At 39.3% G+C, this 17090-nt stretch overlaps 1 protein-coding gene and 1 pseudogene across 1 annotated transcript; both read left to right on the top strand.

Moving 5' to 3' along the window:
* Positions 1-17090, top strand: part of LOC118030946 (probable LRR receptor-like serine/threonine-protein kinase At1g53440) — an 80754-nt pseudogene that overhangs the window by 11870 nt on the left and 51794 nt on the right.
* Positions 6686-14452, top strand: LOC118030919 (probable LRR receptor-like serine/threonine-protein kinase At1g53430). The gene is made up of 10 exons (XM_035035192.1): positions 6686-6737; positions 6942-7303; positions 7373-7592; positions 7694-7822; positions 7904-8025; positions 8113-8246; positions 12459-12538; positions 13228-13462; positions 13547-13697; positions 14023-14452. The coding sequence occupies exons 1-10, from the start codon at positions 6686-6688 to the stop codon at positions 14299-14301; spliced, it is 1764 nt and encodes a 587-aa protein (XP_034891083.1). The 3' UTR covers positions 14302-14452.

The following is a 17090-nucleotide window of genomic DNA, read 5'->3' as shown; positions in this document are numbered from 1 at the left end:
ACACACACACACTCTTTTTTATTATTATTTTCTTTTCTTTTCTTTTCTTTTTTTACATTTACATTTACATTTACAAAAATACAAATTCAAAAACTAAATAAAAATTACATTAAATAACTTAAAATTTACAAAATAGTCCCCCAACACTCCAGGAATTGCAGGGAAGGACTTCTGGGGCTGCATGAACAGTGTCGGCGCGTGGATCCACGCACCACCGTCACTGGCGGCGCGTGGGTTCACGCGCCGCTGCTGGAAACCAAAAAAACAGAGGCGCCTGGAGCGGCTTCTTCTCCTCTTCAATTTTCAGCTGGCGGTGAGGGTCCGGTCACCTGCAAACACAAGAAAAACACACAGAGCAGTCGGTTTTACTTTGTTGTTTTTTTTTAGATCAGTTTCGTTTTTTCCTTTTTTAGATCTGCAATCAAATCCTTCTATTCCCGGTGGCTGCTCCTTCGTTCTTCAGACAGCGGAGTGTTGGGTGGCTCGCCGGGCGTTGCTGCGATGGAAGAGGGGATCGTGGGTCTGCCACCGGTTGAAGGAGATGATGACGGTGTTGCCCCGGCGCTGGATCTGTTCGGTCGTCGCTGCTGTGGAAGGAAACCGAAGGAGAAACAGCCGTGGCTGAGGAGGAGATCGTGACCTGGGAGGCGCCGGAGCTGGAAGCTGTGGGAAAGAAGAGAAAAATAAATCAAACCCGCGGGGAGAAGAGTTGTGGCTGGTTCTCCGTGGGGAAAGGAGAGTGGTGCTGTTGGTGGGTCTGTGTTGATGACCGGGCTGTCTTGGTTATGAGGAAGCAGTGAAAACCGGCTGTAGAGGAGGTTGGTTTGGCTGCAAGAGGCAGATGACGGGGAGATGGGGAACTCAATCGAAGGAGGGAGCTAGCTGGTTGGCTTTGGTTAAAGGTCGGGGGCCAGTTTTTCGGTTTGTTTTGGGGCTGAAGGGACGCGAAAACTTTGGCTGGCGAGAGGGGAGAAATGGCTGGATGGAGATCGAAGGGGGAAGCCTCTTGTTTTGGTCCGGCGTGTGGCTGCTAGGGGAGCTGGAGTTCGGCCAGGTGAGGGAGGATGGTGGAACCGGCTGTTGGGAGCAAAAATCAAAACCAGCAGGGGGCCGGCGGCTGGTTTCAGCAGGGTAGAAAGAAAAGTTAGTTTTTTTAGGGTTCTTCCAAAATTACAAAATGAACCCCCCCCCCCCCAAAATGAGTTAAAAACTGCTATTTATAGGCAAAACATTTTTTCGGGTTTCCAAATTGGTCCCTCAATTTTTTGTGTTCAATTGACTTGGTAAAAATTAAATTTGGTCTTAAAATTTCAATCTTTTCAATTCAGTCCAAATTAAGCTCCCAAACTTAATTTTTCACCAATTAAGCCCCCAAATTAATTTGACCCGTTTAAAGTATAATTAAGTCCTTGCACTTAATTAAATCCTTCAATTGGACCTAAATTAATTCTTAAACATAATTAAAATTTAATTTGGCCCATGATTAAATCAAATTGGCCCATTAAAAATTTAATTATGTCATTGAACTTAATTTTTATGCAAATTCATCCAATAATCATTTAATTTGACCTTCGAATTTGCATTTAATTTGACCTTCGATTTTTGCCTATTTTTGCGGTTCTTTTTTATCAGCTTTCTCCACATTGCCGGCCTTTATTTTATTTTTTTTATTTTTTATTTTCAAAAAAGTGAAATTTGGGGAATAACCCAAAATTGGGTTATGACAGTCATGATGGGAGTATAAATCACGGAAGAAGTTGAAGACAGCTATCTTCATCTCGGCAGGCTTAGACAACATATTTCCATTAACTTCCAGTGATGAAATCAGGTTTCGTTTCTGTCTTATTGTTGCAGCTAAATGAAAAAAACGTGTGTTCTTGTCCCCAAGCTTGCACCACTGCACCCTTGACTTCTGATGCCAGATAGACTCTTGCATTATATACAGAGTTCGAAGTTTGGAGACAATGACATTGCTTCTAATTAATTCATCAGCTGACAGGTCTCTGCATTCTTTGAGATTGTCAAGGGAGTCAGCTTCTGACTCCAGCTCCTTGATTTGGTTAGACATGTTGCCCACAACTTCTTTGTTCCAGTGCTTACATCTCTCCTTTAACATCTTGAAAGCTGAGACCATGTTCCCTCTACCAGTTGATGAGACTGAAATTGAGTTCCAGAAACTTTGTATCATCTTCCTGAAGTCAGCCATCAGCCACCAACAGTTCCATAAACCGGAATGGTTTTGGTCCCCAATTCTTGTAGTCTAATAACAGCTGCAGGGGTCTATGGTCAGAAGAGAAACCTTGGGAGACCGAATAAAGTAGAGGCTGGAAGAAGCTGCAGCCAATCACCCGATACGAAAATTCTGTCAATTCGACTTGCTGCGTTACCTCTAGACCAAGTAAATCTTTTTCCATTTAAGGGGAGATCAAGAAGTTCGCAACTATCAATACACTGCTTGAATCTTGACATAGCAGCAGATACTTTTGAACCACCTTTACGATCCGAGGATGACAAAGTTTCATTGAAGTCACCAGCAAGACACCATGGAGTGCTAACACTATCTTTGAAAGTAATCAAGTAGTCCCATAATTCTTTCTTCAGGGTACCATCAATCGGAGCATAAATAAAGGATACCAAGCAATCCAAATTATAACGAGAAAAAGTGCCTTCTACATGTAAAATACGCCCATTCAGAGCAATTGAGCATCTAGATACACAAAAAGAAGCTGGATTCCATATACATAAAATCCCCCCAGAAAGGCCTATAGAGGGGACTGCATACCAGTCTCTAGCACGCCGACCCCAGATAGAGCTAATAATACTGTCATGAATATTTTCTAATTTTGTTTCTAAAATACCCAAAACATCAATTGACAATTTCCTACCCAAATTCCTCACACATCTTTTTTTTACTCTGCTCCCTAAACCACAAACATTCCAAACAACAATACTACCCATAAAATGGATGTAAGAACCATACCATCAGACTGGATAAAATTGACTTACTCATTATTCCTTCGTAGCCACTCCTCCTGCTCATTATCTATGAGTCCCTGTATAGTTTGTGTCATCAGGTGATTATCATCATGCACCTGAAGGATAGCTTTTCCAACTTCCCAGCAAGCATTAGCTTCCTCCCAAGAGCCGGATCGTAAAGAGTCAGCAACTTGGTTACCATGAGCTGCAGGGGATTGATAGTGTGAGCTATTGGCCTCATCATCACCCACATGTTCCTTCCCACAACAGATAATTGCGTTTCTGTTCTTAATGCCATTGTCCGACACTGAATACTCTATGATTACTGTCTCAGGTTGCTTTTGTCTGTGGTGTGCTAGTTTGTGTGATTTCCTTCTCGAAAGAGAACTTGTTTTGCGTTTAATCCTCTTGGCTCTGTGTTTCTGCGATTTCTTATTCTTTGATTCAAGAATGCAAAGATCAGATGGGTCAACAATTGGTTGTATGAAGTTTGTAAAAGATGGCCCAGTGTCTGTTGAAGTAGCTGTTGTTGTTGGGCCTATAAAGTGTTGTTTCTGTCTTTGCTTTCGGCCCGTTTTCTCATGCTCAGAGAAGCCTCCCACCTGATCCAATTCTTGTACTTCAGAGAGACAGACAACAGGCTGCCCAACGACGATCCTATAATCAGCTGCAGCCACGTCATATCGAACCAGGGCTAAACAGTTGTCAACTTCGTACACACTCTCCTTGGCTAAGGCTGCTTGTTTGCATGGCTCCGTGAGTTCTGGATATAAATACATAGGTGGCATGACCTGTTCAGTGAGTGCTTTGTCAAACGAATTGTTGATGCCCAACGCAGCAATGTGATCAAATTCAAATTCTGCACTTTGTCCTGTAGTTCTGTGGGACAATGTTGCTCTCATCGAAGCATCACCGTGCTCGTCCTCATCATCATCAGAGAGCCCCGATGCTGTGTAATGTGAGACATCCATGGAATGCTTGATTGTTGTAAAAGATGGGATATGTGTGCCTTTGATTTCTATCAAGGACACCTCCACCTGGATGCCATCAAGGTTCAGCAACACTTGGTCCTGTAGAGGTTCCAGCTTACTGGTTCTGATAAAAACTCTTATACCCGATATGGATCCTTGGCTAACACAAGACGTGTCATAACCAACAATATTTCCCCAACTTTGTAGAAGAGCATCAATACAATTCCTATTCCAACCTTCCATCGGTAGCCCAAATATGGATATCCAAGCGAACCTGTCATAGGCGCATATCCTTGCTTCCCACTGCCTAAGGTTACTGAGAAGAGAGTACAGAAAAGAGCTTGCATTATTTTGTTCCTTACGCGCAGTTAACTGATCCTCAAAAGTCACAATCACCTGGCTAGCTCCTAGGAATCTGAAGCTCACAGCATTCTCCACTGATTTTAATACCATTTCCTCCATTGATGCTACATCAGCATTTGGCAGGATTGTCCCCACCAAGCTCCTACTAAGCCATTCCTTATCCTCAGCTGTAGAGTTGTAGATTATTTTTCTCCTCTCATCACTGACCACTGCAGGTTTTTGTGGACGTTAATACCTCAATAAAAGATCTGTTATCTCTAAACAAAAGCTTAGGTGGATATAGTGGAGCAGGTTTGGGAAGGGTTTTTGTTGGTGTCAAGGTTTTTGTTGGTGTCAAGGCAGGAGTAGAGGGGCTATGTTTAGCTGGATTTACTCTTAATTTGTAAGTGTCAAACCAAAGGCTACTGGCGTGATCACAGAGGTCATTAACAGACATGGAAGATAGAATGTCCACAAATCCAAAGCGTCGTCCTAGAGTAGTTTTTCGCTTGGAGATGAACAACTTAGAAACCCTTCCAAACTTAAGGAAAGCTTTTTTGAGATCATGATAATCAACCCAGGAAGGGAATCTTTCAAAAAACAGTTTGAGAGGTTGCAGGATAGGATGGGCAGTGTCAAGTGTTGACAGGCCAATTCTTTTGGTGTTAGGTGCAGAGGGTATGACAGGGGTAGAAGAAGGTTTACGTGTAAAGGTAGCAGGGTGATTTGGATTTTGAGAAAACGGAAATGTTACAGTAGATGATTGCGGCATGATGTGAACATGTTGGTCTGGTTTTTCTACGGTGGTAAGGGGAGAGGGGTGGATGGTGGTAAGTTTGGTGGGCAGTGGAGGGTAGTGGCTTGGGAGCATTTTGTTTATAATTCTCTCCTCACTTTTCTTCAAATCTGACGAAGATAATACATGTGGATGGCATGATCAACAACTTCCATCTTCCTCCTTCATTTCTACACTGGCTGAGTCGTCCACCACTGCCATGGATGGGAGATCGGCGTGCACCTTTCAAGTCACCCTCTTCTTCCCTTCGGCCACCTTCCTTAGTTCAGTTGGGGATCGTGGCCAAAAGTCAGAGGAAGGGGGGGTCGACTGCCTGGATCTCCTAGATTTCACAACTGCACAATTTTCTTGAACAAATACCCTTCTTCTTCTCCTTTACAAGTGACTGGCGGCTCTGTTGGTTCGAAGATGGAGGTGACGGTGGCTGAGAGGCTGGTTTGGTGGAGCCCGCAGATGAGATCGGGGGAAGAGAGGTGAAGCTCAGATCTGTAGGGAGAAGAAAACAGAGCAGATCGGGGGAAGAAACAGAGCAGATCGGGGGAGCCCGATCTAATTCCACGGTGATGCTCCGTGGTTTCTTGAGGTTTCTTGTGGTTTCTTGAGGTTTTTGGAGAACCCAATGTTCAGCTATTCCCGGTAACCATGGGAGGGGAGGATTTCAGCTTCTTCTCCCAAAGGATGCCTGCTGCAATCTTTGTAATTTAATAGACTATCTTGCGTGTGTGAATTATAATGATCATGAGAGTAGTTCGTCTAAGACTTGATTTGATAGCTTGTTTTTTGATTATCATTGAAGATTAAAAAGCTTTTGAAAGGATGATCCGATGGCCCTTTTGATTATCAACTTAATCCTGTTGTATATAAAACTACTCTCATGTGTGGTGTGATCCAGTAAAAGAAGAACCTTTCCCATACACTTCGTTCTCATTTTAGAATTTTCCACTTTAAGTGAAAATATCAAGTTGTCAAAAAATTAAAAAATTAAAAAGTCAATAGCGAGCTTGAATATTTTAACCTAAAAACTAAAAACAAATCAAATCAAACTAAACGTTCCATTATTTTTTTTATTAAATTATTAAAGATAACGATTAATTGCTTTCATTTTTTTGATCCTGCAGAGACTTGAGCTTTAACAACTTATCGGGTGGAATACCAGATTCCATGAAAAACCTGAATTTAACTAAGATGTATGCAAAAGAACTCGATCAATCCATCTTATAATAAGTTCGTTTTGCCACTCTATTAAAAAACAAGTGATGGTTTTCATATTGGTTTGTTTTGTTTAGGTTTCTCACAGGAAATATGCTTAGTGGCACAGTACCTCCCTGGCTTCCTCGTAAAATTAAGGACACGGCGTATGTTATGGCCTTGTGCTCTTTGCTCAGATAGGTTGTCTTCCCTTTTGTAGATTGCCTCAATTAAATCTTGATATGTAAACAATAATGTTGCAGGGACTTGTCATATAATAATTTTGATGATGGTCAGAAAGGAGAAGGAAAGCTGAACATGTAGTAACGGCAACTTCATTTTCTTCTTCCTTTTTTTTCACTTGCAAGAATATTGTTGTCTATGAAATTCCAACTTCTGATCATTTTGTATCATGTGCACCAACTGCTTGCATGTTGTTCCTACTCAAGCAGTGAACCAAACAGGTATGGTAATATCCTCCATATGGTGCAATTAATTTAGAACAAATAATCCTGAGCTATTTCTTACAAATGTTGTTTGCTATTTATAGGAATTCTATATTAAAGTTGATAAATAAATGTCGGGGAAAACCAAAGTGTAAGTTCTATTGAGAAGCTCTATAATTTTGCGCAGGACAGATTTTCTGTACTGATTATCATTTTTTACAGACGATGCCTTATATATAAATTGTGGAGGAGGAGACACAGTTTTTGATGAGAAAGTGTTTGAAGCAGACGATTTGGCATCAAATTACCATGAAGCCCCAAAGGGAAATTGGGCTTATTCATGTTCTGGAGACTTTGGTTCGGAAGCTAACGGTTCCAGTCATTACATAAAAAACGGAATTTGTGGTTCTTCTGAGACACAGTTATACAATTCAAGTCGCCTCTGCCCTCTTTCTCTGACATATTACGGCTTCTGTTTATTTAAAGGACATTACACTGTAAAGCTTTACTTCGCTGAAACTGTTTATCAAAATGATGAAGATTACTCGAATTTAGGGAAACGTGTTTTTGATGTATATATACAGGTAACCGTTATATTTTTCTGCAGCTTCTTTCAAAAATTCCCATCGTTAAACCTCCACTGTTTGATATAGGGGAACAGAACACTAAAAGATTTCAACATAAAAGAAAACGCCACCGGCACCAATAAGACATGGACTCAAAATTTCCCAGCATATGTAGGAGATGATCATCTATTGACTATCCATTTTTTCTGGGCTGGAAAAGGAACTTTTCAGATTCCAGGTTTTCCCTTTACAACCGCAGCCCTGTATCTGAATGGACCCCTTGTGTCAGGCATTTCCGTAACTGCAAGTAAGGAATTGCGTGCTCTTAATTTTGTTGAGCAAATATTTCTGCTACCCTTTATCTGGATAAATATTTTTTTCTTTCTGTCTTCCACTATTTGTATCCAGACTTCAAAGTTGGCACGGGACTATCTCCTTCACAAATTGCAGGGATTACTGCAGGTTCAGTATTTGCTCCTTTACTTCTGTTGGCTTTCATGTGGAAAATGGGCTGGCTGCGGAAAAGCGAGTTGGATGGTACCTCTCCATGCTAATCTAAAATCATTATGCACCATACACTACCTTAAGAATTCTTACTTTGATGTTTTCTTCAAATAGAAATAACCATTGAGGTCCAAGGAGATGGAAAATCTTTCACCCTCAAACAAATAATCGATGCTACTCGAAAATTTAGCCCCAAAATGGAGATTGGCAGGGGACGCTTTGGAATAGTATACAAGGTCAGATTTTCTTTTCTGAAACATTTGTTCCTCAACATGCACTTTTTTCTTTCAGAGTTCTGGTAAATTGATTTCACGTGTATACAGGCTGAATTGCCGAATGAGATAAAATTAGCAGTGAAGAAGATTTCTCCCCATTCAAAGCAACATGGAAAAGATGAATTACAAAGGGAAATCTTCAACCTGAAATCTTTGCATCATGAGAATCTTGTTCAATTGTGTTGGTGGGAGAAACCGCTGGTGGTGGCTTTGAAACACTCAGAGGGGATAAAACACACTGTTTTATTACACAAAACCGAAGCTTACAATTACAACACAAAAGCTTAACAATTACACGCCCTCTCTCTCTCTATTCTCTTACTAGTGTTCCTCTCAATTCTCTCCACACATATAACATAAGTGAGCACTCTATTTATACACGAAATCAAAACAAGAAAATTCAACCTTCAAGTGTGAAGGCGGCTGGCGGCTGTGGCAGCTGTGGGGGCGGCTGGCGGCTGGTCGGTTGGTGGCTGGTCGGTGGCAGCTGGTGGTTGCCTTCCTTGACCATCTAGAGGTTGAGTTTAATTCAACAAATCTCCCCTTTAAACTCAATCGAGAGATATCATGCCAAGCATGAACACTTCTCTCTTCAATGCCTTCTCTCTGCTTGTAGACCCTTTTGACACCTATTGCTTTCTTCTTTTCTGGTAGATAAGTCAGCTTCCAGGTATCATTCTTCTCAATGGCATGTATTTCTTCATCCATTGCTTCTATCCACTTCTCGTCTGTGATAGCTTCATCGAAGCTTAGTGGGTCACTATCTGCAAAGAAACAAAACAAAGTTGTATCTTCTATGACCTGAGTGGTATCGTACAACTCTTCAAGGTTTCGCATCTTTCTTGGTCCTTCTGACGAGGATGCTGATGGTGGTGTTGATGATGATGCTCCTGGTGTGTTCCTCCTGTTGAATACAGGAAAACTGTGTACCGGACTTTGTGGTTCAACTGCTGGTATAAACACTGGACTTTGTGGTTCAGCTGCTGGCACAATCGGTTCTTCTGCAGGTACAATCGGTTCTTCGACAAGTACTGTTGGTACTTCTTCACCTTCAAGGATCAAATCAAGATTGATCCATTTGATTGCTTCTTGATCACCATTCCATTCCCAAGATTTATCTTCTTCAAAGATAACATCTCTACTCGTAATCACCTTCTTCGTGATGGGATTATACAGCCTGTATCCCATCCTTCTTTCACCATATCCGACAAAGATGCATTTCTCGCTCTTATCATCGAGCTTTCTCCTTCTTGCATCTGGGATCTTTGCATATGCCACACAACCAAAGACTCGTAGATGAGCAACACTTGGTTTGTGACCACTCCATGCTTCTTCTGGAGTAACACCTTGCAAACTTCTGGTCGGGCAGCGATTTAACAGATACACTGCACATGATACAGCTTCAGCCCAGTATTGCTTGGGCAATTTCTTTGCTTTGAGCAGACTTCTTGCCATGTCAAGAATCGTGCGATTCTTCCTTTCTGCTACACCATTCAGCTGTGGTGTATAAGCTGGCGTTGTTTGATGTCCGATGCCTTGTTGTGTACAATAGGCTTCAAAGTCATTGGCTGTATATTCTCCTCCTTGATCAGATCTCACTGTTCTGATCGTATAACCAGTTTGCTTCTCCACAATTGCTTTAAAATCTTTAAAACAATTGAATACTTCTGACTTCCTCTTCAGAAAGTATATCCACGTTTTTCTACTAAAATCATCAGTAAAAGTGAGGAAGTACCTATTTTGTCCAGTCGACATAGGCGTGATTGGGCCACACACATCTGTGTGTACTAACTCCAGTGGCCTCTTTGCTCTCCAGTTGACTTCTTTAGCAAAACTGGATCTGTGATGTTTGCTGAGGACACAACTCTCACAGACTTCATCTGGATGATCAATGTGAGGCAAACCTTTGACCATCTTCTTGCTTGCTAGCATCTTCAGACTCGTGAAATTCAGATGTCCAAGCCTCAGGTGCCAAAGCCATTCTTCACTGTTGGTGATGGCGCTCAAACACCTTGCTGCATCATACTGGATGTTCAAAGGAAACATCCTATTCTTGGACATTTTCACGTAGGCCATTAATCTCCAATTGTTGTCTCTAATTGCCAGATGACAATTCTCCGAGTAAAAAGTATAGCCTCTCTCCAAAAGTTGACCTAAGCTGATTAGGTTCTGTTTTATGGCTGGGACATAATAGACATCGGCGATGTAGCTGGAATCGCCATTCTTCATCTTGACTGGGATGTTGCCTTTACCTTTGAATGGAACCTTTGTGGTATCTCCAAAAGTAACTAGACCTTGCTTGGTCTCATCTAGATTACTAAATAACTCTCGGTAGCCGCACATGTGATTGCTGGCTCCAGTATCTAGATACCATATGCCCTCCTTTTTCTTATCAAGTCCTTGTTGGACAAGAAATGCAGTTTCTTCTCTGTCATCCTTCTCTACATAGTTAGCTTGCTCACGTATCTCCAACGGAGCTTTCCATCGGCATTCAGCGCTATAGTGCCCAAACTGATTGCAACTATAACATTTGATATTCCTCTTGTCACGGTTATTGTAACCGCCTCCTCTTCCTCTGGGAGTGAATGCTTGTTGTCCTCGGCCTCCTCTGGTGGTGTTTCTACCACCTCTTCCTCTAAAGCTTGTATTCCAAAAACCTCTTCCTTGGAATCTCTGGAATTCTCCTCTGGATTGTTGACTTCCTCCTTGAGTGGTATATCCACCACTTGTTGAAGTCTCCCCTTGCTCATATCTGTCTTTGAGAGACAGCTTTGCTTGTAAGGCATGCTCAATTGCCTTATCTCCATTTCGCTTTACAATCTTCTGCTCATGAGCTTGCAAAGAACTCATAAGCTCATCAACCGTCAACTTGTCCACATCTTTGGACTCTTCAATTGCGACAACAACAAAATCGAATTTTGGATCTAGGGATCTCAAAATTTTTTCAGTGATTCGAGCATCGATGATGGCTTCTCCATTTCTCCTCATCTGGTTGACTATCACCATAATCCTTGTGTGATAATCAGAAATAGACTCCGAGGACTTCATTTGCAATAACTCAAATTCACCTCGCAAAGATTGAAGACGAATCTTCTTGATTCTGTCAGCACCTTTGTATTTCTGTTGGAGAGCCTCCCATATATCATGTGATGTTTCAGCGGAAGCTATGATCTCGAACATATCTTCATCAAGACCTTGGTAGATGATGGTCTTGGCTTTGTTGTCTTTCTTTCTGTTGACTTTCAAGGCTTGTTTCTGAGCCTCTTGTAAAGCATCTTCTCTTTCTTTGGACTCTGGTTCATCATAACCAGTTTGTACAATATCCAAACACTCTTGTGACCCAAGGAATGCCTTCAATCTGATGCACCAACTATCATAGTTGTCTTTGGTCAGCTTTGGAATGAGTGTATGTGTACCTTCTGTAGTCATTTTGCTCTTTTAATGACTATATCGCCTTCTGGAAGCCGAATTTGGCCAAACGGACACTGTAGATCGATCCGGAATGGTCCAAATAGTAGGGAACCGGTCTGACTTTGTTCAAATCGGGTCAGACAATGGGTGAACCGGTCAAAAAACCAATTCTGTACGGCGGGCGGTTCGCTGGGTTGAACCGGGAATATTCTGGGAATATTCTGGGGAATATTCTGTGGAATATTCGGGGAATATTCCTTCGGCTCGGCTGAGGCTGGAACGCGGCTCGGCTCGGCGCGAGGTACGGCTCGGCTTGTGGCTCGGCGTATACGGCTCGGTGCGGCTCAAATATGGCGCGCGTGTGGCTCAGTCGTCTTCAACCTCGGGGCGCGTGGGATGCGCGTGGGCGATCTGGCTGAATATTCAGGAGGCGCGTGTGGGCTACCCCGAACTCCGATTTGGCTGATTTTTGCGGCAGTGAGTTCGTCTTGATGAGCTCTACACTGTGGAATGATCAAAACTTGTTTTTGACAACTTTGAAAATTCGGATATACCCCAAAACTCTTCTGTTTTCCGACGAACGGGGCTCTGATACCAATTGTTGGTGGGAGAAACCGCTGGTGGTGGCTTTGAAACACTCAGAGGGGATAAAACACACTGTTTTATTACACAAAACCGAAGCTTACAATTACAACACAAAAGCTTAACAATTACACGCCCTCTCTCTCTCTCTATTCTCTTACTAGTGTTCCTCTCAATTCTCTCCACACATATAACATAAGTGAGCACTCTATTTATACACGAAATCAAAACAAGAAAATTCAACCTTCAAGTGTGAAGGCGGCTGGCGGCTGTGGCAGCTGTGGGGGCGGCTGGCGGCTGCGGCTGGTGGCTGGCGGCTGGTCGGTTGGTGGCTGGTCGGTGGCAGCTGGTGGTTGCCTTCCTTGACCATCTAGAGGTTGAGTTTAATTCAACAAATTGTTGGATGGCTATTCTATTAAAGACTTGCATCTGCTAATATATGACTACATGCATAAAGGCTCCCTTCACCATGCGTTGTTTGGTAATACTGCCGTCACCCGATTTTCATCCTGCTCTTTCGGTTCTCAAGTTTTATCTTAATTTTCACCTAATGCATTGCCTTGTGTTAGGATACTGACATGCAAACCCGACAAGATAAAAGGCTTAAATGAGAAATGAGACACACAAGAATTTACGTGGTTCACCCAATTAGGCTACGTCCACGGGCAAGTATAGAAGGATTTTACTAGTAATGTAGAAATTACAACCTCTCTCTATAATAGGAGAACAACTAAGAATCTCTCTATTACTAGGAGAAAACACCTCACTTACTCTCTCACAAATACCTCACAATTTAGTGGTATTATTTTCCCTCTTCACTCTCTCTTATTTCTCTCTTCACTATCTCTTATTTCTCTCTTCACTTGGCATATCTATAATGCTTGGATGCTTGCCTATTTATAGGCAAGCATCCATGGAAGAGCAAGTGGCCAACTTGGCCAAGTGGGCAAGTGGCCAAGTTGGTCAAGTGGGCAAGGTGGGCACCTCCACCTATCTTCACACCTTGTGAAATTCATATAATTGTTGAGAACTAAACACGTACAGTAGTAATAGAATTCCGTTACTTAATGTTTGTGAGAGCTTCTAATTGTATATTTGAATCTTCTGTTAGTACAAGGATAGTGTACTTGCAAATATCAATAACTTAATATCAATAATCTTGATTTGTAGAATCAAATTCCACGACAAAACTCGATTGGAAAACTAGATTTGATATCTGTCGGGGAATAGCAAGAGGTTTGAAGTATTTACATGAAGAGAGAAGGTTCAAGATTGTTCATGGAAACATAAAACCTAGTAATATTTTGCTTGATAACTCTCTTACGGCCAAGTTGTCTGACTTTGGATTGGCAACGCTTTGTGATGAGGAAGATCCATTTATGACCATCAAAGCAAAAGGGTCGCGGTAAGTATTATGATCATTGATTGACAACTACTTTCATTCTTTAAATTAAGATCTAATTAACCAATAAATAATCTCTTATTGCAGAGTTTACATGGCACCTGAGTATTCAATGGGAAAAGCAATAACTGTTAAAGCTGATGTTTACAGTTTCGGAATTGTCCTGCTCGAAATAGTTAGCGGGAAAGTTAGTGCAGATTACACACCAAATCAAGAAGCTGAGTTTCTTCTGGATAAAGTAAGTGGATTTTACAGGATAAACTATTTTAGTTTTTTTTTTTTCATAGTTATTATAAAACCAAACATGTTCTGTCAACATCAAATGACTCGATATGTGTTATATTCAACTTATATGAAGTTTATATAATTATATAACAAGACACATAAGTAAATAAAATAAAATAAATTATAGAAAATATAGTTGATTGTATCCTTTAATTGGATGATTGAAATAATTTCTTGATTACCTATTTATTTTTTATTGAATAGAAAATAATCAGGAATATTTACATGATTATTTCCTTAATACTCGAAGCTAAGCCAATCTTGCTTTGTAATTGCAGGCTGGTGTTTTGAACGATAAGGGAAGAATCCTTAACCTGGTGGACAAGAAATTAGCATCCAGTTACGACAGGAAGCAGGCTCTCATTGTTTTGCTGTTAGCAATGAAGTGCGTTAATCTGTCTCCTACTCTCAGGCCTAAAATATCTGAAGTCGTCAGTGTACTTGAAGGTGAGAAGAGAATCGATGAGATTTCCGAAGGCGATGATACTCCATCAGCAAATATTGGAGGACTGTGCGGTGCGTGTTCCAGGGTGTTGGAAATAGAGCCAATTTCTTAGCTAATTGGTAATGTTAAGTTTGGTGATGAAAACCTTCTGCCTCTTTTTTATTTTGTAATTACTTGGGTCTAATTATGTGGTGGTGTCAAGAGAACATTGATGTGTGTGTGAGAAACTCCATGAGAAAATATATGTGTTTGCTTTGTCTGCTGTTATGGCTGCTGGTAATTTCGTGAATTGAATAATATTATTATTTGCCATCCTTTATATATAGCCTGTATAAAGAATAATTTTATGATATTATCTACTTTACAAACTCATTAGATTGATGCAACTACAATTTTAATATTAAATATTGAATCACATTTTTATGTTGGATATGGATCCAAAATAATTTCGTAAGGATTAATAAATCTAACATAGTTGTAAAACTTGATATAGAGTTGATCAAGATAAAATACAGGTTATGAGTTAAAAAGATCATCCTGAATCAATTTTCAAATGTTTTTTTTAATACAATAAAAGCAATATTTTTTTATAAAAAAAATTCTAGAAATTGAGAGCCAGGTGTTGATTGATCTGTAGATCAACTTAATTTTTTTTATCAAATCAACTAAATTATTTATTTATTTAATTTAAACCGCTCCAGATTGTAAATTAATAATATTTCATATCAACCCATAGGCTCAATCCACGTAGTAGTATTGTATTGTCTATTTATGAAAAACTCTTAAACTTGGACCAGTTAGATACATAGGTAGATATAAAAGGTATGCCTTACTTTTTTGTATAACGAAAATAAATACAAATAAATTTACAATACATAAACATTAAACGTCTAAAGAGACTTTTTTGGTATAAATATTGCATCAATGTCGAAGCTAAATGATTGTTTTAGGATACTTTTATGAATAAGACTAATTAAAAATAAATTTGCCAAAGATTGTTTCCAAACCTAAGAAGTTTGAATGGAATAAGTCCTTTTTATTAGCAATCTAAAGCAGGATTGCTAAGACAGGCTTTCGAGCAGGCAGGACAGATGCCGATTCTGCCTCTGCCAACTTCTTGTTTCTAGCAGGATTTTCTCCATCAACATCCAAGGTTTGTCTTAGCAAGATCCGGCGAAGCCGGTGAAGAGCTTAGGTATAGAAAGGGACAAAACAAAGATGGTTAGCTTGAATTTCAGGAGAATACTAGAAAGAAAATATTAAGAAATAAGATTTTGAATTGAGAGTTTTTTATATTAATCCTATTTAATAGAATTTATTTTGCTTATAATTGTTGTTAATGTTATGTTGTTTCTATCTACATCATAATTATGCTTTCTAGCGATTATTTATGCTTTCTAGCGATCATTGTATCTATTTTCTTATATTTATATTTTTGTTTTTTGCTATTCTTTGATGATTTAACTTAAAATTAGAGATTTATTTTATTCTTTAAATATGTTAATTTTGTATTTATGAGATTTTTAAATCAACATGTCAAAATTACATTTATTATCAATTTCACAACTAATTTTAGTGGACTTGTCTAAAACATCTCCTGCCGAATGATAAATTATTAGAACTGTATAATGTATTTAAAGATAAGATTGATCAAATTAAAGATGCAAGGAAAAATTAGAGAAACATTATAGGGACAAATTTAGCTATCAACAATATATTTTTTAAAAAATATATCTTATCCCAGTATGAATTGATTATCTTTGATATGTAAATTGTAAATAAATCTTACAATGAAAATTTTCATCCTTTTTTTTCTATCAATTTTATTTTTTTTCAATTTTATCTTCAAATTTTTTTACTAGTCACGATTAGGTTATATTTGAACCAATTAAATTGACTAAGTCATGTTGGAAAAACTCTCACACTGTTTAAAATTAATTGAGAGGGTTTAAAATTGATCTACTAGCCTGAATTTTAATAATAATATCAAATAATTATCTACTATCTAAATATTTTTTGTTAAGTTCAAAATCTAAATTGAAAGAGAAAGGAACAAAATGTGAAAAACAAAGAAACTTCATGATTAGTCTTAAATTTGCAAAGTGCTTTTAGTTATCTTGATTATACTTTCTCCTGTAATACAGCCCATATCCCATATGTTTTCTGGATATTTAATTTTTATCTAAAAATTTATTTTGTTCTTGATTTTAAAAAATATTTATATTTGGATCATGTTTTAGTAATAAAAAAATAAAATATTTTTATTTGAATCATATTTTAAATTAAAATTTAAACACTCGTATCAGGCCTTATTTTTATCATTCATCATCATCAAAACTAAAACATAATGCAGCATACCGGCCATTTTTTAATTAAATAATAGAATGTATATTTAAAGCCGTTTTTATTACTTTTTATTGCACGTTGCTTTAAATATGCATCTATATTAATAACGCCTTAAGTTTTTTTTACACATTAATTTGAAATCATTGATTAGTTTTTTTTTTAATTAAAAAATTATTTTAAGAGAAACCTCTATTGGAAAAAACACTTTTGCTGTGTTATTTTTAGAAAAAGAAAAACCAAAAAACAATTCTCTTTATGCTACTTTCCAAAATTGTTTTCAACCAATATGGCCCCCATGTCGGTGCTCCAGACAAAAAATTCGCACTGCGTCAAAATCAAATCCCCCTATAAATACCACACCACAGTAAATTACTCTCCCTCATCCGCTCTCCACAATCCCTCGAACCCCTGAAACAGGCAAAACTGTTACCGTGAAACGACACGCACTCACCCTCTCGCTCCTCTCCACGGCCATAACCGTCGTGGTAATCGATGCGGTGGTCCCCGGCCGATGGACCCCGAGAAGAGACCTGGGGAACGTGGTTCCCGGCGTAT

The sequence above is a fragment of the Populus alba genome, chromosome 16 (assembly GCF_005239225.2).
Source record: "Populus alba chromosome 16, ASM523922v2, whole genome shotgun sequence".
Taxonomy (NCBI): domain Eukaryota; kingdom Viridiplantae; phylum Streptophyta; class Magnoliopsida; order Malpighiales; family Salicaceae; genus Populus; species Populus alba.
This window is presented reverse-complemented; position numbering and strand designations above follow the sequence as displayed.

What these genes read in the sequence shown, in the direction of transcription:
- LOC118030919 (XM_035035192.1), top strand. Translation starts at nt 6,686, where the DNA reads ATGTGCACCAACTGCTTGCATGTTGTTCCTACTCAAGCAGTGAACCAA. An exon ending in TTTTTGATGTATATATACAG is followed by an intron (nt 7,304 to 7,372) that starts GTAACCGTTATA and finishes TGTTTGATATAG; the next exon opens with GGGAACAGAACACTAAAAGA. An exon ending in GAGAATCTTGTTCAATTGTG is followed by an intron (nt 8,247 to 12,458) that starts TTGGTGGGAGAA and finishes CAACAAATTGTT; the next exon opens with GGATGGCTATTCTATTAAAG.